A 25,875-nucleotide genomic window follows, 5' to 3' on the forward strand; every position below is an offset into this window, starting at 1 on the left:
AGAAGAGAAATGGTTTTGAAGACCGCAGTATAACTTCAAAAAGCATTTTCCTCCCTATGTCTCTTTCCTGTATCTTCTACCACAACTTAAGTGCTACAGTTTATCCAAAGGCAACTCATCAAAAATTCCTAGAGAGTTCCCCATCCTGTCAATAATTGGTGTTCACTATCTCTTCCTCTGTAATATGTTTACTTGGGGAAACAGAATTTTCTAATTACAGGAAAACACAGCAAAAGGCACCTAATTCAGGTCAGGGAGAAAAGGAAACTCAAGAGTTTCTTCTTCTCTTCCACTACGTCTCACAAAAAAAAAAAATTAATTAGTTTTTCAGCATAAGACCTGGGGGAATGTATTCACTTTCCTAGCAAACAAGAAGAGACAAGAGGCTTCCCTAAAGGAAACGCTGCAAAATACTGGCGAAGCGAACACCACACGTTAGGAAATTAAGCTTTTCTATGTACTCATGATGACCTTAAAAAAATTTGCCTGTATTTTAATATGTGGTCATGGGCACTTATTGACCAAGACTGCTAGATATGTGTATGAGTAACATCCTATATTCTTTTTTTGATGAACATCTGCTTCTTTGGGTATGTTCATGTAATTCTCACGTGTGAAGCTCCAAGGGAATGAGAATAATATCAAATGCTCACACTCTTATCCTCCTGAGGAAGACTACTGTGAACCTGAAAAGGCTCCTGTCTCAAATAAAGGAGAAATATTAGATACAAATTAATGGCGAAAAGTTCAACTTCATGCTTAACCTTTTCCACTCAGCTCCATGACCTGTTCTAACCACAGCAAGTGTTAAGAGCACTGAAACATTGGTTTGTGGTTTGTTTACTCGAGGATGTGGGGACTAAGTCATGTTGCTGTTGGGTTTTCTTTTTTGTGTGTGTGTTGTGCTTTTAAAAAGCAATGATAGAATCAAAGGACAATTATTACCACCCTGAAGGATCTTCACACCCTAAGGCACTGATGACTTCAGTTAGTAGCACAAATTGATTGATGTGATATCTCCATCTAGTTCCTCACTGTGTTCATTCTTATCTGAAGCTGGAGGTCTCAGCTCCAACACTAAATGAAATGATAAGTCCATCTATCTTAAGGATCTTAAATCTAACCCGTTGCTTTGCACTCATTTATGATCCTCCCATTGCTCTCACAAATATCCAGGCCTGCAGCAATGAAGTCTTTTTCAAATTATTAAATATTTTCTCTCCCATGAAACCTTGTATCAGCAGCCTCATTCTTGCCTCTTTTTTATGTGGCCTCCAAAACTTTCTTGCTAAAACTTTGGCCTCTGCCCTCACAGTGCTTTGCATCAAGTGTGTTAATTTATTCCCATCTGATTTCACAAACCTCCCTTACAGACTACTGGATGACTAAATCATCCACCTTGTCCATGGCACTCAGTAAAGCTCTGCAAAACTTAACCCATCATCAAAATGATATGCTGTCTCCTCTGTTGCTTAGAAGGAGCGCAGTCATATTCCAGCTACCATCCCATCTATCAACAGGTGCTATCTTGTACAATGCTGTTCTGATCCAGCTGTTATCAAACTCCTCCTGTCACAACTACCTCATCACTTTTCTCATCATAACCCCTACCTCCTCTTTCCTCTGGAGACCCCTGAGGATGGCTACTCCTCAGGATTTACTTCAGCTAGTTTGGAAGCATAGGCCCTCTTTCCCCAGCTAATGATTTTTTCTTCATTGTGCTATAATTATAATACAGTAAGGAATATAAATGTATGCATTTTAAAGGAATCCATATCACATGTCTTTAACAGAGCATGGATGTTAATGCTGGCTAGTTTTGTTCAGCATGTTCTCCCATTGTTTCTTGTTTCTTATGCTATTTTTGATCTGATAAACAGCAGAGGGGAGAGACTTGTCTGTCATAAACATTGGCCACCACAAACCTCCACAGGGCCACAGTATTAATCCACTGACTGAGCCATCCTGCATGCTGTTGGTGATTACATCAGATCGTAAGCCGGTGAATAATAGGGAGCACTACTTTTTCTCCTCCGTATTGCACTACACAGCCCTGACTTTATCCTGCCTGGCAAGGCTGGCATGCAAACAGTGCTAATTGTCAGCTCAGATTTTCAGTAAGACAGTTCCATAAACACAATGACATCATGTTATGACATCATTACTTTCCTGTAGGTTTGAATCAGCTCGCTTGCTTTTACGGGAAATTATACATATTCACTCTTCCTCCAACTTAATTGACAGCAGGCAACTGCCACACACATTCCTTTCAACATTTAGCTCTTTAAGTGCATGAACAACATTCCCACAATCCATCAGGTACCCACCCAGAGCAGACTTTGTCATCATATAAGTAAAGGCAGCTAAATAAACAGAAAAGTCATGTTTAGAGTATAAAAGCTTGAAAAATTCACAGTATTGCTTCTGCGGGAAGAGTGAAGCAAAAATCTGGCGTGATTGAAAACTCTCAACACCATAGTAATGCAATACTGGTGCGAGAAGACCTAAGTTTTAATGTCTCAGTCTCCTGTCTCCCCAAATCCTTCCTAGTATTATCCATGATGTCATTGTGCCCTGGACTGTTCATTTTAGCATTGACTGGAAAGCCTTTGCGGAAGAAAGGATAATGCTGGAAACTGGAAGTGCATCATATGAGATGAGCTGGATAATGTGAACTAATGAACAAAGCTTGACATGGCAGAAGGAAATCAAAAGATACATTCTGCATTGTTTAGGGACTACAGGACAGTACAAAAAATCACAGACTTAGGATCAGCATGTCTCTTGAAGGCCTCATGGAAACAAAGTGAAAAGCATTGTATTTAAGGAATACATTGGGTTTCATCTAAAATTCCTCCCTTCAGATCAGTTTAGATCCAGCTCTGTTCTGCTGCTCCACCAGCAATAAGTAAATAAAGGGGAAAGTGTCATAGTTTACAGCCATGTGTTTTCAAATAGAGGCTAACGTATGCATACCAGCACTCACTTTTACACACCAGTGCCAAAATACTGATTAACTGCAAAGTGATCTTAACAGTGACACACAGAGCAAAGCCCATAAAATTGGGGGCTAGAATGATACATTTTGGGCCACCAGTGTTGTAAGTTGGAAAAAACTTCATGACTCTCCCTTCACTCCTACCAAAAATGGCCTCGCTGAGTTCCTAGTTCAGGATTCAAACTCCTACTTGACTCTAAACAGGTACCTTCATACACCAAGTTTGAGACACATGTGTAAACTTTGCCATCTCAAGGTTTTTGTGTGACAACATCTGGGAACACATCTACAGGATTTTAATTCAGAGGGTTGAGTTATGCACTAAGACCCTGTGTCTGATCGCTGAGCTAGCTGCAGTGCTACAGTCCCAACCCAAAACCTGCAGACATGATCTCTACCAGCCTTGTCAGCAGTTCATGCACATTTTAAAAGCATCAAAGCAGTTTTCCCTATTTTTCCAAGAAGAAAGAGCTCTTGCAACACATAAACAAACACATGGAAAGACAGACGTATTTCTTTGCATGCTTTCAGTAGAAACATGCTTTTCTTGTTAAACCCTGGTGCTATCCTTTGATTATAAGCATCTTCTTTTTCAGGAAATCTAAGACTAAGTACCTGTAAATACTCATCTGAGGGGTCTGTCCCTGTGACGGCTGTGGCCACCCCCAGAACTTCTCACCATGTATGTGTGTGAATTGCCTCATAGTTGCATGTATAACATAGTCTCCTTTCCTTCCGTTTCCCTATCCACCTGGATGTTTGCCAAGTATGCTGACCGGCTACCTTATTAGCAACAGAAATGGGACTTGAGGCCCAACAAGACTCTTGGGGAAGCTGGAAGTATCCCCATTGGCTCCACTGGACCTCAGCCTACTTCCATCACCTCAGCAAGGGCTTCCTAGTTCCATTATCGGGTGCCCATGGACTCTGGGTGCTTTAGTTCTGTGGAGTCTTTCAATTCCACTTAACTTCAGCACAAACTAAGGCGACTCCGTTGTCATATTACAAAATGCAGCTAAGTGTATATGCCACTCCCTCTCATTGGTTCTTCCATAAGGCAGGTTCATGTACATGGAAATTTGATGCGGTTTCAATGGCAGAAGCAGATTCCTCGCAAACCATGCACCAGAGTTTCCCCAGAGCTGCAGCTTTCCCAGGAAGGTTGCCACACATTCAGAGTCTGGGCATGTGTTTCACCCCAAACCCCACACATTATGGCCAGACCAAGTGGCTTGTGACTCCAGCATGCTCTGGCACCAGATGGTCACCCCTGAGTGGGCTGAGGCCAAGCCTTACTGAGAAAACTGAGCTCATGTTTCCAAGAAGCAAAGAGAAAGGGAGAGGTTCGAGCTGAGCGTTGTCATTACTGGCGGTTTCTTCCAGGCTAGCAGTAAATTTGGGTTGTTTATGGGATCCCAACATTTCTTTGCATGTACACAGGAAAACAGATGCTTCCCACTCCCTGGCCCCATGCTCGAGCCAGGCTCCCTCAGCAAAACCTGCAGGTAGGGTACACAAATGCGGCAGCAGAGACATCGCTTCCTGCCTCTGGCTGCTTTGAGCTCGTGATAGAACATTATCTACCCCGCACACTTCTCTGGCCTCCTTGCCAGGGTATCAGGCCAGCTCGCAGCACGCAGCTTGCTTTTCCTGTGTGGTAGGAACAGCTGCTGCATCTGCTCACAAACAGGGAGCAGAGGCTGGGGCTTGCAAGGGCTTTGGCTCAGTGTAGATAGGGCATGGATGAGTGCTGGGAAGCCAACCAGGTCTCCCAGAGCCTGAGGAGGTGGGTGCCCTAACTACTAGCTTACCTTTCGTCTTCCAGCACTAAAAGCCTGGCACAGTCTCTCCACAGCCCTGTCTTCAGTAAGCCTCACATGCAGTCCTGCATTTATGCCAGCAGCAAATTAAGTTTCAGGCTCATACAATGAATTAGAGAGGCAAAGGGGAAATAGAGCACAAACCCATGTGCCTGGGCATATGTTTAACTATAAGGCTTCAGGATGGCCAACTATCACAGTCTCTTGCCTCTTCTGAAACAGTGGGTGCTGGTCCTTCCCTATGCCAGGACTGTGACTTATTGCTGCTGTGTGTCCTTCTGTGGTTCAAAAATGATTCTTCAGCTTTCTGCCTGAAGAAGGTCCTCACAAGTGACATGGGTTGCTTGAGAACATGATGCACTCGCTGTTCCCTTCTCCCGTGACATTTTTACATAAGCAGCTGGATAGCAAAACATATCAGTGTTCATTACTAATTTTGTTATTTATAGTGAGCTGCCACAGATGGAGACTGCAGCACCATTCTATCTTTAGGGCGTAGTGCCTGCCTGTCCATACAGACAATTGGTAATTAGTACAAGAACAATTTGTTTATCTATTCTCAAACTTAAATAAATAGGAAAGCTGTTTATCTGTCAAAATTCAACCCCCTCCCATTGCCAGATCTCCAGGTTAACTGCTTAATGAATAGAGCTCATCCATTCAGGCATTTAGGTAAAGAAAAAAGTGTCTTTCGGAAGAATTACCATTAAAGAAAATGAAATATGTAATTAAAAAATAACAGGTTATGTACCAAAGGGATGGCATTTAGATCACAAGAATCAGAAGTGCAAGACAAGATGAAGATCATGAGGATGTCAAGTAGAGGTGTAGAAATGGACCAGCCAGTATGTAGGGGAGGGTGGTGTATATATCCTGGTTGCTCTTGGTGTGTGCAGTTCCTACCAGCCCAGCCACCCAGCTCTCAGCTAATAACTCCATGTGAATCCTTGCATGTGCATGAAGCTGACGAATAGAAGGCAGAGAGGATACTTGCAGTTTTCCAAGTAAAATCTGACATGTGCGCTAAGATGCACTTGCACGGCTCAGATGGTAGGACCTTGCCCAATGTAAACACCATACAAGCCAGGGAGAAGACATGACATATTTTCTTCTATTTTTATTGCCGATTCCAACCGTTCTTTGTTTTCTTTTATTCTCTATACCTACCCCTGAAGTTAGAGCAGAGAGGAAAGAGCCTTTATGAATAGATGAATTTTGTGAGTCGCACCCAAGGGTTGACCCCTGTTTCCTCTCTCCTTGCTCACACCACTGCTGACAGGAGAGGAATGGGAGCTGATGAAGGACTACTCATGCTCACTTTAAAGGCCAAAGCAGTCTGTGTGGAAAAAAACAAACAACCCTTGTTTTTCTCACAATTCAGATGTTGTCAGCATCTGAAAGTATTCACTTACTCAAGCTCACAGGTGCAGCTTCTTTTACATGCATATGACCATATACACATCCATACGTACAGGGTGGGAAAAGCAATGGGAAAAAAGAAGGTTTTAGAGGTTACTGCTATCAGGCAGCAAAAGTGAGTTAGATCTCAGGAATTCTGCCTGGCTTCCATCTCCGATCATATGGGTTCCAGTGAAGAGCTATTTGCGTATTGTCCTACCACCTGGACAATCTTTATTTGACCTTTTTATCCTCCCATCAGCATGCAGGAAGGGGATAAAAGCTACTAAATAAAAGTAAACTATTTCAAATACAATGGCTGGAAAGAAATAGCTAATGAGGAACTCCTGCTTTTGTTTTTCAGCTCACAACCCCGAATTTCCCTGTAGTGGTCAAGCTGGGGCATGCTCATGCTGGAATGGGGAAGGTAAGTAAAAGAAACAATATATATAGATCAGGACACAGATATACATGTGGCACAGTGTTCCTGTGATCACCCACAGTGTGAGGCAAGCCAGCGAAGTGGTTAAACCTCACCACAGCCTATCTGGGTTGCACTGGCTATTCCTGTGAGAGAAAAGGCCTTTTTCCGCTGTCACGCACTTGGAGACAGGCAGTGGTACTGGGTTGGAGGCTGTCTGGGATGTGGGAAGGGGGGCTGTGAAGAGTGGAGGAAAAGCTGGCTGGGCTCAAGTCATTAGGCTCTTCTTTTATATATTTTCTCCTCTCCTGAAAGTGGCAATGTTGTTTATTCAAGCATCTGTAATGTGCAGCTACACCCCATAGCTCTTACAATGAAGGGCAGTGGCACTGGTCTTTTTGAGCACATTATGATGACCTTATTCAACAAAATGGAAGCCCTTCAGTTATTTTTTTCCTCCTTGCAAGGAAGAACAAGGCTTCACAAAGCAGAGTGGCTGGTTGCCTGCCAAGGAATCCTGAAAAACAGTTCACTCCCCAGAAGGACCTGTTTGTTTTTCCCAGGCTCTCTGGGATCTTTATTCCCTCAGTGAATTAGCAGTCCCTGTTTCTTGGGGTGACTGGGCTCCCTTTTCAGTGAGGCATCACCAGTATGTTCCTGCTGCACTTTAGCCTTCTCTTTCTTGCATATACCATTTTAAAAAAAAAAAAACCTCCTCTATCTCTCTAAAACTTGATTTGTTTAGAAGTAGAAAATTATGATGTATCATCGCTGAATCCAAATGAGAGGTACATATATTTTGTAACTGATACCCCTGTCACATTGCTTCCCTAGAGCAGACAGACCTTCTCCTAGCCTCAATCTTAGCCTGAAAATTATATATAGATATGCCAAACTTAAACTTGGTACAGCTTGTTTGCTTGTGCTCTGGAAACAGAAGCCCTTTCTGGTTTTCTGGATGGCACATGGGAGCTCTCGTAATCTTCCTCGCTTTGCCTGCAACATTCCCCTGTCTGGACGGTAGCTGCCCAAGAGGAAGTGGGCTAAAAACCCTGGGCTAGTGGTCGAGTTGGCTTTCATCATCAAAGAACAAACATTTAAATAAGCAGGAAATGTTTTTTAAAATATTGGTTCTGCGTATGTGAAACAGGCAGAGGTATCATTGAATTGGAGTACATGTGGAGAGCCTAGAGTTGCTTATGGAATGAGCCATGGAACACGTGCCTAGGAAGGATTTCATTAGCAAAATTTAACCAGGACAAACCAGGAGGAAGAAACTTCTCCATGATGAGTCATTTTAAGTTCCTTGAGACCCTGCAATCCTGGATCTCTCTGCCCTGCAAATTCACCTGTAATATAGGGAGGGCTTCACGTGTCTCTCTTGTGCACAAAGGACCCTCAGAAGCTACAGAAATGAGGGCAGAATCAGAGAAAAGCACCCCAATCTTAACAGTGTTCCCAGACAAAACTCTCAGCACAGTATTTAGTTTTTGTCTTCTGCACCAGACACCAGATCTTCTTCCACCTCTCACTTTCCCTCCCAGATTATTCCTCAATGATGTTTATTTTTGCTATCAAAAGTTATAGGGGAAGGGAATTTCTGCTCGAATTCCAGGCAAAATTTTACACAGTGGTATGAGGGGGGTACGTAGGAAGTCATTCCTGATGAAGATAGGCTGACAGCCAGCATCTTAGAAGAAAGAATTGATCTGAGGCCAAGTTTGCTTTGGTCCGTTATGAAATAAGAGACTATAGCAAAGTCTGGATGTGGATTTGAGCACAGAGATTCAACGTTGCTCTGTTCAGTAGATGGGGAAGGTACGTGAAGGAAGGGTTATTGACCTCATGGTTTTAGTCTGGGTCCTTCTCCAGCCACAAGCAGCCTGAAGGAAAGTTGAGACTGAGTGAATTAATCTTCTTGAAGTCCCACTGCATTTCACTGCATAGAGCAAAAAGAGAAGAGAGAAAGTGAAAATAAAATAAAGAACAATTCAGTTGGCTTCAAAGACAAGTACCAGGAATTTGTTTCATGATATTTTTAAGACAATAGAGTTCAAGCTCAGGTGGGACTGACAGAAAAAAAGCCAAACAGATAATGTCAGGAGAAACACAGATAAACAGAACTACGAGTATACTAGAAAAGTAACACTTAAAAGTTAAAAATAAAATCAAACCTCCAATTAAATAATTCAGAAGAAGGAGGTTTCCAGGAGACATAATGGCAGTTTTAACCATCATAATGTAAAAGCAATAACCGGTGATGATAAGGAGATTACAGTGAGTTAAAGAGTTGCTTTGTACTGGTCTTCAGAAGTACAGATAATAGCAGGAAATAGCAGGTCTTTAGCTCTAAAATATACGCAATATGAAAAGAGAGAGGTTTGCTTTTCATTTAGATGACTGTAAGAAAGTAAATATTAATAAAGCACCTGCATCAGGTCATATATTGTATAAAAGCAGTGACTGAAGAAACAAAGGATAAAATAATCAACCTATTAGCCAAAGTACACATGTAAGTATTACAAGTAGTGCCTACTGCAATAAACGATGCCAAGATAGCAAGCCATGTATTTGTACCTGTCATGGGTGCTTCAAAGGATATGAGCATTCGAATTACAATTTCACTACCGGGAGAAATTGCCAAGGAAGTATTTATATTTTTCTTGTTAATAATGATAACATCACATGTAATGGGAGGCCCCAAGACTTAGAAAAAACGAGCAAAGATGGGAAGTCCAGACATTGTTATTCTTATTTGTACTGAGTCAGAAAAAACTCTGGACACAGAAAAGACCTTTACCCCAAAGAGCTCCATCATTGACTTGAAGGGAGATTTGTGCCATTTCACAGTTCTTCTGTTTCTCTGTGTTACAGACCAGAGGGATTATAACGATTACCTGGTACTTATTCCTAATTCATGTTCACAAGGCTCTTGGCACTCTAAAAGTGCCGAGTGTTTATTATTTTGTAATAATGTCTAAAAGAATATAATCATAATAGTGAGACTTTCATTTTCACTTATCATTTGTTTTCACAACATTTTCACAAAATCTACTCATCACATTTTTTAATCATAGGATTGAACAGAGAATCCTCAAATCTAAAATAAAAAATAACCATGTTAGGACTTGTAAGAAACAGGCTCTGTTGACTGTCTTTAGCTTGGAAGAGGAACTCGTAGTATTTAAGGTCAGAATCCAAAAGGGTGGCAACATACCATTAGTGATAGAAATGCTTTTGCTAAGTGATGCATGCATGTAAGATGTAGGTGGAGCTGAAGAAAACAAGTCTGCAATAAAAGGCTTCTTTTGAAATTTCCATTGAGAAATCCAGAAACAACAGCCTCTCTAGTGACTTTAAGAGAGACACCAGCAATAGTCTTCACCCAGAAAGACAAAGGGGTCTTCTCATCTGAAAACAGGACATACGCCTCTCAGCCCTATGATCATCATTATCTCCCTTACAAAATTTGGCTGGCACTGGAAGATCATAAGAAGTGCTCTGTGTGTTGCTAGTCCAATACAGTATCAATACAAATAAAATATTTGAGGAAATACTACTTAAGCAATGGTTTACAAAGGAGTCAGAAGAGAAGGATCTTTCCTATGTTGTATTTAAATTGCCCAGGCTCATAGGATCAACAGTACTCAGGGACTCTTCCAGGTAAACCATGGACTGACACTGAGAAGACACATCCTTCTCCATGCAGAATTGAACTGTTGTTCACCCAGCAGTTTCTAAGAGGTCAAGACATTTCTAAGCATTCTACAGTTTGAGTCTACCTACTCCAGAAATTATTGGGGGCTTCTGGTGAATAGGGTGAGCACTACAGTGAGAAAGGGGTAACACTTCTTCCTGACTCCGGATCTCATAATGCCAGAGCCCATGGAAAAGAATAAAGCTCTGAGTTCGTTAATATCTGCTATTTGTGTGCTAACATGACCCTAAACTGCCCTAGGAACAGAGCCCAGCACTGCAAATTCACTCAAAGAGCCTCTTCACCTCCTCCTGATCAGATCATGAGAAGGAAACAACTGCCAGATCTGCAAAGAGAGGAAAACCAGTATATATTCATGTGGTTTTATATATATTTATATGAATTTAATAAATACATATATTTTGCTACTCTTATTTTTAAACCTCTCTAATTAGGCCAGTTTAAGAGTCCACTCCTGTCCCATAATTATGAAAACACCTCCCCAGCACAAATCCTGGCACAGATGAATTTACTACATTGTAGAAGAAAAACTTGTTGTTCACAATAATGTGGTCAGAGTTATTTTCTCTCTTACTGGATGGGAAAGACTTCTCTACTTTTCTTTTTTTTTCCCCTGGTATAAATATAGCACAAACTAAACAGAGCCACTCTGTAATGTAAAAATACCACAAGCTTTTTATCAGGAAGGACAGCTCGTCACCTTGTCTCTCTTGAGACTGGAAATAGAATGTTCCAAAAGTGAGAGCTTTGAAAATCCAGTGTGCTAAAGAGGAAAGGAAGGGGAAAGGGCTGCCTCAGTTTGTCAAGGAACAAATATTTTCTTTTACAGAGGGCAAATAATGACTTGACATGTAACATTCACAACAGAGTAGCCCAATCACTGTGTTCCCACTGACTCATGAGCAAGGAGGTACCACCCGTCTTGAAAATAGCAAAAGCATCCCTATTTCTTGCACATCAGTCTGGAAGCTTTTGCTGGACACAGAAACCAGAAACTGATCCAGGGCACTGGCAATCAAAGCTGCCAAGACCAGGGGCTGAGAGAAGCTCTTTGCTAGGAAGCTAGTACAGATTATAAGTTTTAATGCATTAAAGGCAGTGTAACGTCTGGAGAACTTCAGTGTTAGGATAATAAGGAAATGCAGACCTTGTTGTGTCTTTATTATTTTGAGGTGGATCACAGTTAGGCTTAAACTGAATATGTGTTGGTTGGATCAGGTAATTTCTGAGAACAGGAGTATAATTTGGGGTAGAGGGAAGGAAAGACTCAGGAAACCCTCTGTGCAGAGCGATTCCTGAAGACCTGCTGTCCCAAAATGGTAAAGTCGCTACAGAAAGGACAAGCACAGATCAATATGGAAGAAAAATCACAAATTTTGTGTGGCCATGCCAGTTTCTCTGGAGGAAAACACACAGAGAGTGCATTTTCACAAGCCTACCAAGACTCGCTTAAACACCACATTGCCAAGCCCAGCCCCAACTCATGTTTGGACACTTGCCTTCCAGCTTGAACTTGCTTCTAACTCCAGTTTGGATACAGAAACTGCTTCTGCAAGCCATCGCCAAAGTGGTGTGGGTTTAACCTGTAAGGCAGAGTTAACTCTGGATGACACCCAGAGAGGCAAGACAAGGGCAGCCCTAGCAGACTGCTATAATTGTGCCACTTTGGCTGACTGACTGTTTTTTCATGTGGCCACATAAGTGATGAAGGCAAAAGGAGACTGTGAGACAATACCTTGCAGGGCTTAGGCAAAAGATGAGAGGGCAGTTCCATAGTCCTGGGACGCTGGTGTCCAGGAACAACTGAGACACACAGGAGGAAGTAAATTCAGGAACTATAAGACAGAGGAAGTAGCAATTTCTACCCAGGTCCCTCACCACAGAAACCTATTCTCATGCAGATCTCAAGGGTGGTTCAGATTGCCTGGGAAATATCCATGGTGGGTTTTTAATAGTGTCAGAATCCACACTGCAAAACCATGTCTTGCAGGAGGACCTTAAAAGAAGGTCCACAGCAGGGATGGGGCAGAAGCATTTCTTCCTGGTATGTCCCTTGGACTGCTCTCCAGCCAAGTGCAGGAAGACCAGTGTCTCTTGGGGAGGCTGAGCACTGGAATAGGCATCAGCTGCAAGCCATGTAGCATTAGCCTCTGAGGTGCCACCACAGGGCAAAGGGATGGTCATATTTTTGTGAGCATGTCCCCAGGGATCCAACCAAACTCCTCTCTCCAGTGCAGCAACAGGGAGAGTCCTAGGGCATGGCCAGTGCCCTGAGTTAGAGAATAGAGCCAGAAGGGAAGCAGGGACTGTCCTTCTTACTCAGAAAAGGCATTTGTCAACACACTGGCCCAAACTCTTCACAACAGGTCACTAAAACGCTACAGCAAACAGGAGCTGATGGCTCCAAAATGAGTCTATTGCTGCTCAAACAGCCAGCACAGCTAAGCAAACAGGCTGCCAGGGCAGGGGCTGTGTTTGCACTCACTGTTTGCACTCCTCTGTGCAGCTAATGGGATATTGCATTTATCCTAAGAAGGTTGCAAAAAAATAAAAGACAGGAAAAAAATGGCTTCCTGTTCATCTCTTTCCAACTTCTTTTCTCAGTTTCATGCATTGGCCAACCTGCCATTTTAGAAGACAGATTTATCCCTTATTAGGTAAATTGGTAATGTTGGCTCTAGAATGATTTTTAATAGTCCCTTCTTAAATAATGCCCTCTGGTGTCACACTACATCCACGCTGGCTTTGGTTATCTCTAGGGTTTTTTCTCCTGTTAGGAGAACGGATATTTTATTGACGTGTAAAAGGGTTACAAAGCAGGAGGAAATGAATTATACAAAATTTAAAAGTAGAAAGCTAATAAAATTGTGGGCTTGATAGATAAGGCAGGAAAATAAATCGAATTTGACTGTAACTCGAGTGCTTCCTGTTTATGAAGTAATAATCATACCCTGGGCTAAACCAGCCTTAACCCAGGACACGGCTGTTATTTTGCCAAATTTGGCCAGCTCTAACAATTAACAAACGATGGCTCAGATTTCAGCTTTGCTGTGGTGATTATTTTGATGCCTAGTGGGAAATAAGGCTGTGATTTCCTAAAAGGAGACCTCTGTGAGGTGCTTTCTGTGACAAGTCCATGGCAAGGGCTTCACCACAGGTTATGGAAGATGGCAGAGCTGTCTCCTGAGGGTGGTGCAGCGGTGTAGCACTGTGGGAGTCATCTTTCGTTTTCATGTCTTACTTTGTGTCCTCATTGAGTGCCTCCTTTACTTACCCAGCCGAAATCTTCAGGCCCATTGCAGAAAATACATTCAAGTGTTTCCCATAAGGAGGTGGTGATGAAGGGGAGGAAAAAATGGACCCTTCCTTTCCAAAGAATACTCTATTCTTGAGGAAAAATCCCATTTAACGAGACAAGCATATAGCTCCTTTCTAGCAATAACAATACAGTCTAATTCCAGTCTGCAGAGGGAGACAGCATCTCTTACTCTGCCTCTGCGACAAATGATCCTGGGTTGGGGATGCAAACATTGCATTCAGCGCCCAAGGACATCTGTTGCACAAATGCAGCACTTTGTTTCAGTTCCCACAAATATCCTCATTCCAAGTAGGTCATTATATAATGGCTTTTGTCTTTTCCCATTGCCAAAAGGATCCAGGAGTATATGTCGTAACACGGTGCGTCGCCTGCCCATGCAGTCCCTCCTGCGATCATCTCATTGGGGTGGGACTCTCTCACTTGATATCATTCAGGCCAGCGCAGCTCTTACCTGTGCAACAAAAGTACCCAGCCCCAGCACGGCCTGTACTGCTCCCTGACAGTGTTTTGCAAGTTGTGCCCAGCCTAGAGGATACCTCTATGTGAGGTGCTCCCCTCTCCCACCCCTCACACGGCCTCTGGGGCTTTCCTACCACCTCACCCTGTCCTGCTGTGCCAGGAGCAGCCAGCACTGCAGGCAGCCCCACTCACACAGAAGAGAACAACACATCCCGGATCAAGGCTGCTCCTCCTGGATGACGTGCAATGGTTGCCTTTACATTTTCCCCTTGTGTTTGTTTGGGTGGTTTTTTTTCCCTACCCTCCCACCCCACAGACCACCGTCATCTTCCTCCACACATTTTCTCAGCAGTCGCTGAACAGAGAGAGCACAGCCCTCACCATAGCAAAAGGGAAGAGGATTAGGGGTATTTGGCATTCAGCAAAAGGAGAAGCAAAGATCAGGTCTTTTTTTCTTATTATTCAGGCATCTAGAAATGGTCACAGGTCAAACTAGTTGCACTTTTCACCTTCCCCACAATCCGTACAGTTCTCAAGAGCTTTTCTGCACCAGGATGTGGCTGCATCTTTGGCTTATGCTACGGCTGGCACTTACACAAAACTATCTAAACAGTGTAAAACAGAGCAGCAACAAGCCTGTCCTCTGTTCTCTAGTGAAGATGGCTCCTGCCCTCTCATGGTTGAAGTCAGATATGTAAAACCACTTGTTTATTCTTTGCAGAGAAACACCAAATACCATTGCATGCATTTCCTTTAGCTGGCTCCACATAGTCTGGCATCACCTTCCTTTAACACATACACTGACGCAACTGGGAAACCCTTTTGGGGCAGAGACTGACCGGTCCAGTTGTCACGAGTGCGTAGACACTTAGCAAATCAGGGTCACAATCCCCACTGTGGTCTCAGAGTGTTACCTACGAACTGTAGGTAATATATAAAGAAAGTCACTCACCTTTTTCACGCAGTGTTGGTCTTTTTTCGACCAATTAGCCCACCTTGTCTGTATTTGACCAGTCCTAATGAACAAGACTTACATGGGTTTCTCTGATACACAAGATAATTTTTTGCCCATAAAGGACAGGGTTGATAGTACGAATGAGATGAAGTTGTCTACTGTGTTCTCATTACCTGCTTGCTCAATTTTCCTCTCCCAAATCACTGAACTTTTGTAGACATTTGATCATATTATCAGAGCTTCTCCTGTTTTGGTCCATCTTTCTTTGCTTTTTTGTTTTCGGGAATAACATATAGAATACTTCTCATAGCTGAATACAAATCTGTGAAAATACAGCTTCTCAGAAAAACTCCAGTTCATAGGCCACTGCCCTCTCATTTCCAAGTGCAACTCAAGTTTAACACCCAACCAGCTGTCCCACACATGTGCCCATGGCATCACGTTCATACAAATCTCCCTGAGAGTCACAGGTTCCCCCAGAGACACTTTTTTCCCTCAGAACTTACTTCCAGCTGGGAGACTTGCACCACCACTTAAAGAAGGTCTGGAGGTCTGGAGCAGAGTAATGTGAAATGCCAGGGAACAAGCCTAGAGGTGGCAGACAACTAGCTCTCTTGTTGATTTCCTGGCAGAGGTTTCTATTTCCTGACCACCAAAACACTCTGTTTTCATCCATCCCAACATGGGAAATAGCAGTTCCAATGTTTGAGTGAAGTAATGCCCCTTAAGGGATCAAATATTTTTCGGAAGCCTCATAAAAGCAATGAGCATCAGCAAAAGCCATCTGGGCGAAGGTCTGGCTGCCTCCCTTGTGCCAGGTTTACCAGGACTTGTGCATGAGGAAGGAGAAAGGGGTTGATTTGCTCTGGCTTGGGTTGGTCTGTGGAACTTCTTTCTCTAAATCACACAATCACTGCTCTGTCCTCAGCTCTGTCTGTGTGGGTTTAAACTGACATTGTGCGGTTCAGGCACGGAGATGGATTCTGCTCACAAAATATTCCTGTTCTCTTTGCTCTTGTCGCTTTGTCACTGGATTTTGGCAATCAAGGTCAAAGTTGAGAACCAGCACGACTTCCGGGACATGGCCAGCATAGTTGCCATGGCAAAAACCTACGCCACCACCGAGCCCTTCATTGACTCCAAGTATGACATCCGAATCCAGAAAATCGGCAGCAACTACAAGGCTTACATGTGAGTGTGTGGCTATGCTGGAGTGAGATGGAGGGGAGACAGAGCTGTGGATGTGATTCAGTCAGTCTCTGCTCTGTGCAGGAGTAGGAAGCTAACTTAATTTCCTTTAAGAATAGCCCTGCTGTTCTCCTCCCACCTCTGAACCCAAATCCCTCATCCACTGATCATCTCCCTTACTCACCAGCAGCTCATTGTCTGTGGAAGGTAAATCTCTTTCTGCCTGTTTCTTGAGATCCAGTTAGTTCCCACTCTAAAAACTGTACTCTGCCATCTCCTATCACCTCTCCCTCCTGTTGTTAAAGGGGTCATCTTTCCCAGTGAAATCCTCCAAGCTCCCAGTACCTTCTAGTGGAAATCGAATCCATCTCCTTTTTACCTGGAGGAAACAATAAAAAAGATTCAGCCAGCTGCAACTCATGGAGTCCTACAGTGTCCAATGCATAGCAGCACTCCATCCCCTCCCCAGCTGAAGATCACGGCTCCACAGTCACACAAGGACACGAGGAGAACATGAGAACAAATGGCCTCAGCCTGGCCAGCACACAGGGTTTCTGTGGGCATTTTGTACGTGTGCTCCTCAAAGTGTACAAAGGAGGGAAAGGAAAAAGAGAAACATTTCTGTGGGTGCCCCAAAGCTCCTCCCTGCCCTGATGGGTAGTGAAGGAGGTGGCATGAAGGCAAGCCTCAACACTGGTATGTGTAAAAATATTAAAAAGAATTCAGCCAATTTTTAGTAGTCGTCAAGCTCAATTAAAGATGTGACCACATAAGTCAGTAAAACACCTGTTTCTTTTTATTCCAAACCAGTAGATGAGAAAAGCCAAATAGCACAGCTTTTCCAGAAGCTCCTTAGCCAGCCACAAGATTCTGGACAAGTAGAGAGCTCCAGCACTACATTCTTCAGGTCACCAGATAAATTTCATATGTTACCTAACACGCACAATGCTATGAGTTCTGGGTCCATGTTTACAACACCCCAGGCCATAGTTCTGGTGAAACACAGTTAAATAAGATAAACAAATGTACACAATCACATATTTTTCAGCTATATCTGCCTTAAATTCCTGGTTGGATTCTTAACACAGAGATATTAAAGTAAACCAGATAATGACTGAGTCACATTCTTCATGGGAAGAACTTGTGGGACACTTGGCTGCTTCATGTTAACTCAATGAGGGAAAATTTGTTTTAAATCTATCAGGTCAACAATAGCACAGTTGCCTAATATTAGATTAACATCTCAGGGAGTCTGGCTCAAAGTGGCCAAAGGAAGTAAGGTTTAAAATATCAATTAAAATTCCCTGTTCCTGCCAACCTACCCAGCCTTGGCTCCAGAGCCTGCCTCTGAGTGAAACAAAGGCCCAGTTAGCCTGACCATATCCTCTCCCCATTTATTATTCACACTCACCACGTGCCCATTCAGACAGGGATCAAAAATAATACCAGATGATTGAGGGAAAAAAGCAGTCACACTAAGAGCTAATCGCACTTGGGAATATAGCTGCGCAAACAATTGTTTGCTAAATGAAAAATGTTTTTACATTTATACAGCCCTGAAGAGGAAACACCTTAATGAGAAATGAAGCTTATTAGCAAAGAAAGAAAATGGCAAAATTCACCCAGTGATTTTCTAACCCAGAAGGTGGACTTAAATATTGAGAGAGTAATTTATGGATGTGAGCCTGGGAGAGTGGTACAGTCAGTCCTATTAGGGGCTGCTCCTTCTGTCCCAGCATCAGGCAGGACAGAATGTTAGTATAAATAAGTCCCTCCTATGTTCAAGGACAAAGTTAAAAGCACCCAAAGTATCAGAGCTGTCACTGGTGTCTCAAATACAAGACTCAAAATCATTAGTCATGCTAGCAAATCTGATCTTTAAATGCAATTACAGCATCTGCAGTAGCGTCATACTAAGTGAATTGCTTTGATCTGTGAGCCATGGAATCTACCCAGTATTTTTATACCTTCACCCACACATATAGACTTTAAAAGCCCCCTTCCTTCTGAGAAAAGACTGTGTACCAAAATTCTCCAGAATATGTTTACTTTGCACCAAGCATCTGCCAGAGGGAGGATGCTGCAGGGTGACTCATGCATTCCTCCCTGCCCCAGATGTTCAATGCATTTCCTTCCAGCCCCTGACCCAAGGCTTGAGTTCAGTTTCCCATTGACTTCAGTGCCGTGGCTCCAGATTTACACTACTAACAAACACCTACTTAGCCCCTGCCTTGGGCCTGTCTTGAAACAGCAGATAAGCAGCATGTGATACATGCCTAAAATTCCACCAAATGTATTAGACTGTCATTGTAATAGCAGTGAAAACACGAATACTGCTCATGCGTCAGGAGAAACTGGGCCAGGAATTACGCTTCCACTCTCAGCCTAACTAGGGGCAAACAGAGGGATCAAGACTCGTGAAATGTTGTTCACCTTGAACGAAGCCAGCAGCTGCTGACTTTCAGAGGTGGGATATTCCTTGCCACCACCTCTTAGTAAGAGAGTAATATCCTCTCCTTTCCAGTTTCATAAGTGCGACTTTGATCTTGTCACCTCAAATGCAGTTCAATGTGCTCTGCAGGGGATACAACATCAACTGTGTCTAAAGTAGAGTTGCTTTTAGACTGAAATGGCTCAGCTTGGAGATGGTGAGTACAGGACACAAACAGCCCATGATCTGCTGGTCTATCCACTTATCCTAAGCAATTCTGAGGGTGTTTTGACCCCAGAGCTGCTTGATCAACTGATCCCTAAATGCCTGGGGTCCCTTCCTTTACAATATTGATTGTACACTGCAAAATTAAGAAGAAGAATAAGAATTTGGTGACACCTGAACTGCTCAGATATGCTTGGAAGGTACTAATGATGACAGAGGCTGTGGTGTAGGAATTTGGTGACTGGTTTGGAGGGCTTCAGATGAAGCTTTTCCATTTAAAACCAGGAAAGTTCCCTAACATGAAAATTAGGGATACAGCTGAGAGAAATATTTTATATTTTTTATGCCCACTATTGGCTGGAGATGAGTAGGCATAAACAAGTCATACCAATCAACCTAATGGCTAGATCAGAGTTCTCATTTTGGGAGCTATTCCATATCAAATTTCCTTGTTAAACTGTAAAGCTATGGTTTGGTTTTCTTACGGATGACACAGCTGCTTACATTTGGTATGCCAGGTACATTTTCTAAACACTCATAGCCAATCATCTTGTCACTAATCAGACTCAAACAGTCCTCATCAGTACGAATGGGATTCTGGACACCATCTGTCACTGCAGGGCAATTTTCTGAACCTAAATGTTAATAAAGAGTGGTTCTTCCCATTGCAGAACTGAAAAATGTATAACCTAAGAATCCCATCTCAAAAGAAAAAGAGAGGCTGAGGATTGAACATGGACCTCACAGGCCATCAAAGGGCTTGTAACAGTCAAGGTTTCAGGAGGAATCCATTCTTTTGCTTAGAAAGTAGGGCAGGAAGATGGATGTTGGGTGAAGGGAGCAAGGGACCAGAGTCAACTATATTGAAACACAGTTATTCAACACAGTAATCACACTCCTTTGCCTCTCCCCCCTGCCCCAACTTTAAATACCATTACAAAGATCATCTGAATTTCAGAGCAGCTATAAGTAGCACTTTAGAATAGAAACAGAAAAAGGACTCCAGGCTTAGTCTCCTCACCAGAGTAAAGGAGAGCCTTAGGTAGTCTGCTAGAATGATCAAGGTTTACAGTCTAGCAAGACATCAGTATTACCACTGCTTCACATAGTTTTTCAAGTTCAAAGTCTCTTTTTGACATCATGTTGAAAAGGTGAGAGAACTGGCTGTGAGGGTTCTCACAACTTCATTTAGAATTGTTGGATCATACCTCACGCTCCTCTTATAAATCTCTACCTAAATCCTCTTCAGCACTGAGGTACTCCCTCGGCCTACCCTGCCAGCTTGTTGATTTGCCCCAGCTTGTACATTAAACCAGGGTCATCTGCACAGTGTTGTCACAGCAGGCTGTCCAAGGTCTACCTTATGCCTAAGGTCAAGGAAAGGAAAATTTTCACCTCTTGATGGTGAAGCCCAGGATTTGCCAGCAACAGTACCTTTCTTGGAAATTAATGATCAGTTGCAGCTAACGAGACTCCCAACAAATTTACAATTATAAATTCTCCAAGTCCAGATGCAGTGAGCCACAGACATGTCAATGAAAAATCAATGAAAAGAGTGTGTAATTATGTATTTTATGATACCAGCACAACTGAAATCAAAGTTAGGAAGACCCAGAATGTCAGAGCTGACATTCATGAAGCTGCTGAGGCAGTTTTTTGCCTAGAGAGTTGCCCTTCCATGGACAGAGTATGCTACCCATTTGAAAATTCAAGGGTGATTATCCCAGAGATCTTCTACAGACATTTCAGCTCTCCTGGGACTGATGTATGAAGAAAGAAAGTACTCACAGAGCCTGATGTGTACTCAAGACTCCCTGGAGATTTCCCTGTCTAACTCCTCATTTAGTTTTTCTTGAGTCTGAACAATGTATCCTGTATGGAGTGTTGTTGAGGCAGGATTTGGAAAGGCTTCTGTGAGTAAGAACCTCACCTCATCCTCTCCTGTACAAGCACTGAGTCAAGGATGAGGACTACAGTATGAGGGAGGATGGGGCAGGGGGTGTATTTTCATGTTCGGGTTATGTTTTTGGTTTGTTTTCCTAGGAGGACGTCCATCTCTGGAAACTGGAAAGCAAACACAGGTTCTGCAATGCTAGAACAGATTGCAATGACAGAGAGGTAAGGAAGAGGGTTTCAAGACAGTATTACCTATTCTTGGGTTAGAAGGGAGGAATTGTACTTCAGACTTTGGTTAATTGAGAGAATTGGTAAGTGAGGTCTCCTGGGAGGCCGGATAAAGGAGTTTAAAAGACTGAGTGTTTCCTTAAAAAAATACTAAGGGCACAAAGGCAAACTGTCCTATTTTGGAGAACAGACTGGAAGTACAACTAGAGACCAACATCGTTAAATCATTAGATCTTTACTGAATGTAGCCACAGGAAACAAGACCAAATGCTAAGGTCAAGCACAAAAGCACAAACATGTAGGGATAAAATGAAAAAGGTCACAACACAAAACAAGAAGTAACAAGAAGTTATTCTAAGTACGTTACTTATGAGAAGCAGACACAGAAAAGTTTTTCTTCTGCTCAATAGAGGGAAAAATCTGTCAGCTGAAATGTTGAAAGCACTTTTTTGCATTAGTCTTCCAAAAGTGGACAACGTTTTAGCTAAGGCTTTCTAACTGCTGAACAGAAGGAATTGCTTCATGTGTCTTAGAGACTAAAACTTGCAGATGGTACTTCCATATATTTGAATATTCCAAATATTAGCAAATATTTGGAGTAGTGATATCTGCTAATATTGCAACTGCGTGACATTGTTGATTCATGGTGATTTATGCTTTGCTGTAACTCCCAAACTCTATTATGCAGAACTGCTATTAAGTCACTTACTCTCCATTCTATTTCAGTATCTTATTTAAGTAGATTATTTGCAGATTTACAGAATCCATAGATTATTTGTAGGCACTCATCCTTAGTGAATCTAAGATTTTTTTCAGATTATACCTCTAATTTGTCAAGATCATGATTAAATCTAATTCTGTCTAGGTTTGAGCACCACATTTGAAAAAAAAAACTGGAGAGATCCCAAAGGACTATGAAGGGAAAACTCAGAGAAAAGATAATCAATCTGTAAGAAAAGCATGTATCAATTGCTTGTGTAGCTTTCCACCTTTTCCAGTTAGCAGACTACTGGTAATTTTCCAGTAGAGGTATAGACTCTTGCATAACGAATCTATGTCTGCAGTACAGAGGTTCATTTTCCTTCATTAGCTGTCAGAGAGTTGGAAGTTGTCCACAAGCTAAACACCACTTCATCTGAAAGATGGAAAAACTTCAAGGGCACAAGGTCTTCAAATATGTAAAATGCTGATAATAGGTCATTACTCAGTCTTTATATTATTAGTTTAATACCCTAAGAAATAATAGGCTTAAACTGTAGCAGAAATATTCGTTCAAACATTTCATGTATTACCCAACAGTAAGGATAGCATGGCACAGAAATGGATTGCCTGGAGGAGATGGGGAACTTCTGTACTCTACCAGACAAGATTAAAGAAATGTGTCCTCTTTGGGGTACAGGAGTTGTGCAGGTGATCATCTAAGGTCCCGGCCAAACCTTTAGTTTTGTGAAGCAGGGAAGCCAAGCCAAGCCCCAGATGAGATCCTAAAGCTGACTCGGCAAGACCCTAAGAGGGCTGTGGGAACCGGACATTGTTATGCACCCTGGTTGTTTATAACAGCTGAAGCCAGAGAAACAAAGGGTAGATATTCTCCCATTGCAATGATGAAGGACCAGAAGCCAGATTCCTGCCAGCCTGCCACAGTGCATTTTGAAGGTCTGTTTTATAGATGTAGTACCACAATTTACCACTGTAGCCTCACCAAGCCATAAATGCAACAAAACCTGTTGAGAACTGTGAGTCATGCCACAAGGCAGGAGCGTGCTGTAATGCTCTGACGAATAGGAGCAACGTGAAGCACCTACTGTAACAAACTGTAGCCCAAAGGGTTGACATGTTCAGGTAACACGAGGCAAATGGCAGTAAATCCTCTGTGAACGCTACCCCTGAGGCACATGCATAAACACGCCCTTCTGTCCCATAGCACTGCTATTCCACCCCAGCAGCCCTGATGCCTGCCAGCGCTCACCTAGGGCCACTAACACTGAAGACATGTAGCTGTTGAGGTGTCTGGCATGGGCAACAATTCCCTGAGCCTGGCTACTGATCCCAGACACCTAGAGATGTCCCTTGGGAAGAGAGGTGGTTCCCACGATGGTGCCCCTGCATGTGGGGCCACAGCAGTGCATTAGGGGGGCTCACTGTGCCTCCTGCCTGGCTCACGGGGCCCATGGTTCTCCTTTATGCTACTGACTCCTCCTGAGGCACTGTATTCCTCAGGGTGGCTGGGGTGAACGTGCTTGGTCTCCTCATTAGGGATAAGAGAGTAAGAGAGCACCAGTAGTCATAAGCCATATTCTTGCTTCTTCTCACAGACATTTTGTTCGCACAAGCTGATCATTTTATTGTCAAGCTATGGGGACTCTGGCTGCCTTCAAGGATGAAAACTTGTTCTTTCGCCAGAACAGCAACTTTCCCAGTCCCGGAAGGGTCTGCAAAATGTCAGTGTTTTCATGAGACTGTGGCATGCCCTCCCCTCTCCGCATCTTGTCACAGCCCTGCTTACAGATCTGCTGTTCTGAGATTATTATTTTTATTGAAATAGTCGGGACTGTGGCGCAGCTGCACAGGAAATAAAACCAGGCCACCTCATTCCCTCCTCATTTCCACAGTGGGGGAATGCGGTCCCCTCATAATATGCCTCTTGTCATTCTCTCTTCTCCTCTGACATCACAATAGCTAAGGCCGTACCAGCTCATGTTCCTGTCCTGGGATGGTTAGAGAAAAAAGCTGCAGCCTGTAGCTCTCCTTCTAACAAAACAGTGCTTGGTCCATGTGATGGGACTGCCTGGCTAAGAGCAACACCCAGGGGATAGAAGAGAGGCAGGAGACTGTAAAAGGATGACATTGAAAGAGTAAATTGCAAAAACTTGGAGCCACTGGGTCACAGATCAGGGAGGGGATGGCTACTCCTTGCTAAATTCTGCACTCACTTTCTGATCCTATTCCAGCCCCGACTGTGCAGGACATCTTATCAGGAGAAAGCTGCCTGCATAATGGAGGGCTTTCAGGCAAAGCCAATACAAATGCTAAGGGGCCAACACTACTGGGAGATTAAATGAGCTAAATATTTATAGCTTGGCTAAATGACAACCAACCGGAGATCTGATGTAAATGCCGAGGAGACAAAGAAACATTTCAAGGTGGTTTTGAGGGCAGGACTGAAACAAGCTGAAATGAAGGGAAAGTTTAGGCAAGATTGGGTTTTTTGCTCCAGCTCCTGTACAAGAGAGGAAGGCAATGACCCAGCAAAGCATATCAGTTGATGAAAAGGGCTCTTGAATGTCTTTGTACTCCGGTGGACAGTGAGATGGGTGGCTTTGTTTGGTGGACTACCCAATAACAGCTAATCCTCAGCTATGCTTCTGCGGTTCCTGCAGGTACAGACTCTGGGCAGATGCCTGCGCAGAAATGTTTGGAGGTCTTGACATCTGCGCTGTCAAGGCTGTCCACAGCAAAGATGGAAAAGACTATATCATTGAGGTGAGAGCATGGGGAACCTGGATACAAGTCTTCTTTGGGAAGTGTGTCTGCAAACACACTTCTTTGGAGCTCACGTGTCTCAATGCACACTCTTACCCCTGAGTACATTTTCATTGCTCCTCCGTGCCCACCTGTATCCTCCAGACTGTGGCCCGCTGATATGCAAGAAACTTATTTAGAGTCCCAGCAAAACTGGCAGATATGCAGCAAGGCGTCAGGGTTGAAGTGCCTTCATTTTTCAGTGTGAACTGCAAAAGGAAATTGGAGAGCCACGGGCTGCTTAGTCACCTCAGCTTTCCATCTGATAAATCCCCACAATGCAGACCCTTACCAGGATGGGACAGATGTGAAGCTGCCTTCTTATTGAGCATGTAACAGCCTGCAAGTGTTGCTGGCGACATCTAAAGTTTGGTGTGTCTCAGTGCACCAGTGCCCCATCTTTCCCAGGTTAAGCACTCGCAAAGCGAGTTCATCTCTCATAGCTGCTAATAGGGATCGACAGCATCATCAACATGCTCACGTTCAGCCCGGCCTGAATTCGGGTGCCAGATGATGCTGGAGTATTAGTCATGTTATCCTCCCTCCATTTTCTACACAGAGGTCCAGCAGGTGATTCAGTCCATTAAAAACCTCAGTTTCTCTCTGAATGAACCTGTCTTTCTCCAATCACTTTCAAGGGAACCTCAGTAACAAAAATCCTACCTGCATCTAATTTAAAAGGGTAAAATAAATGGTGAGAGTGTAGCAAAAAGGTCCATAAGTAGCAGGAACAATTTAATTTAAAAAAAACCAAACAGGTGTATTTTCTAAAATCTTTTTCCCAGGCAGCATTCGCTACAATAGCAGACCAGCAAGAGAAAGCATCACAGCGTTACTATGGGCAGTGCAGACTACTGACTTTTGTATTCAGAGCTAAACAGACTGTGGCTCTGAGAGCTAAAGTTCAACACGCTCTTTGCCAAGTCAGGGGGCAGACGTGGGAGTGGGGTAAATAGCACACTCAGGTCATCGTAACAGGGCAGAGAAGGAAAAGCCAGCCAGAAAATCAAAGTGGAAACTTAAGAGAAACTCTGGGGGAGAGAAAATCTAGCAAGTAAGCAAGTGCCTCTGTCACTATGTGACTCAAGGAGGCACATCATCTGACCTGCTGTAAACTCCACCAACACAAGCTAGCCGAGGAAGATGAGCAGAGCCAGTCTATGGCTTCATGCAGGGTTGCTGACACACTGGAAAGCTATGTGTGGGAGAGCAGTCCCACCCGCTGAGGGTTGGGATGCTGATGAGAACCACATGAGCCTTCCAGCGACTGCGCATTCCGGCATAATGTCTCTGCTCT

The 25,875-nt window shown here is 43.3% G+C and overlaps 1 protein-coding gene across 1 annotated transcript in view; it reads left to right on the forward strand.

The window, feature by feature from the left end:
* The first annotated feature begins 5,615 nt into the window (after window positions 1-5,615).
* LOC104276736 (synapsin-3-like) overlaps window positions 5,616-25,875 on the forward strand; it is a 34,794-nt gene continuing 14,534 nt past the window's right edge. The window contains exons 1-5 of the mRNA XM_009873160.1: window positions 5,616-5,663; window positions 6,581-6,643; window positions 16,137-16,279; window positions 20,976-21,050; window positions 24,437-24,539. Of these exons, the coding sequence (XP_009871462.1) occupies window positions 5,616-5,663; window positions 6,581-6,643; window positions 16,137-16,279; window positions 20,976-21,050; window positions 24,437-24,539 (432 nt within the window). The remainder of the gene's footprint in view (window positions 5,664-6,580; window positions 6,644-16,136; window positions 16,280-20,975; window positions 21,051-24,436; window positions 24,540-25,875) is intronic.

This window comes from Apaloderma vittatum, unplaced genomic scaffold (genome assembly GCF_000703405.1).
Source record: "Apaloderma vittatum isolate BGI_N311 unplaced genomic scaffold, ASM70340v1 scaffold4600, whole genome shotgun sequence".
NCBI classification, from domain to species: domain Eukaryota; kingdom Metazoa; phylum Chordata; class Aves; order Trogoniformes; family Trogonidae; genus Apaloderma; species Apaloderma vittatum.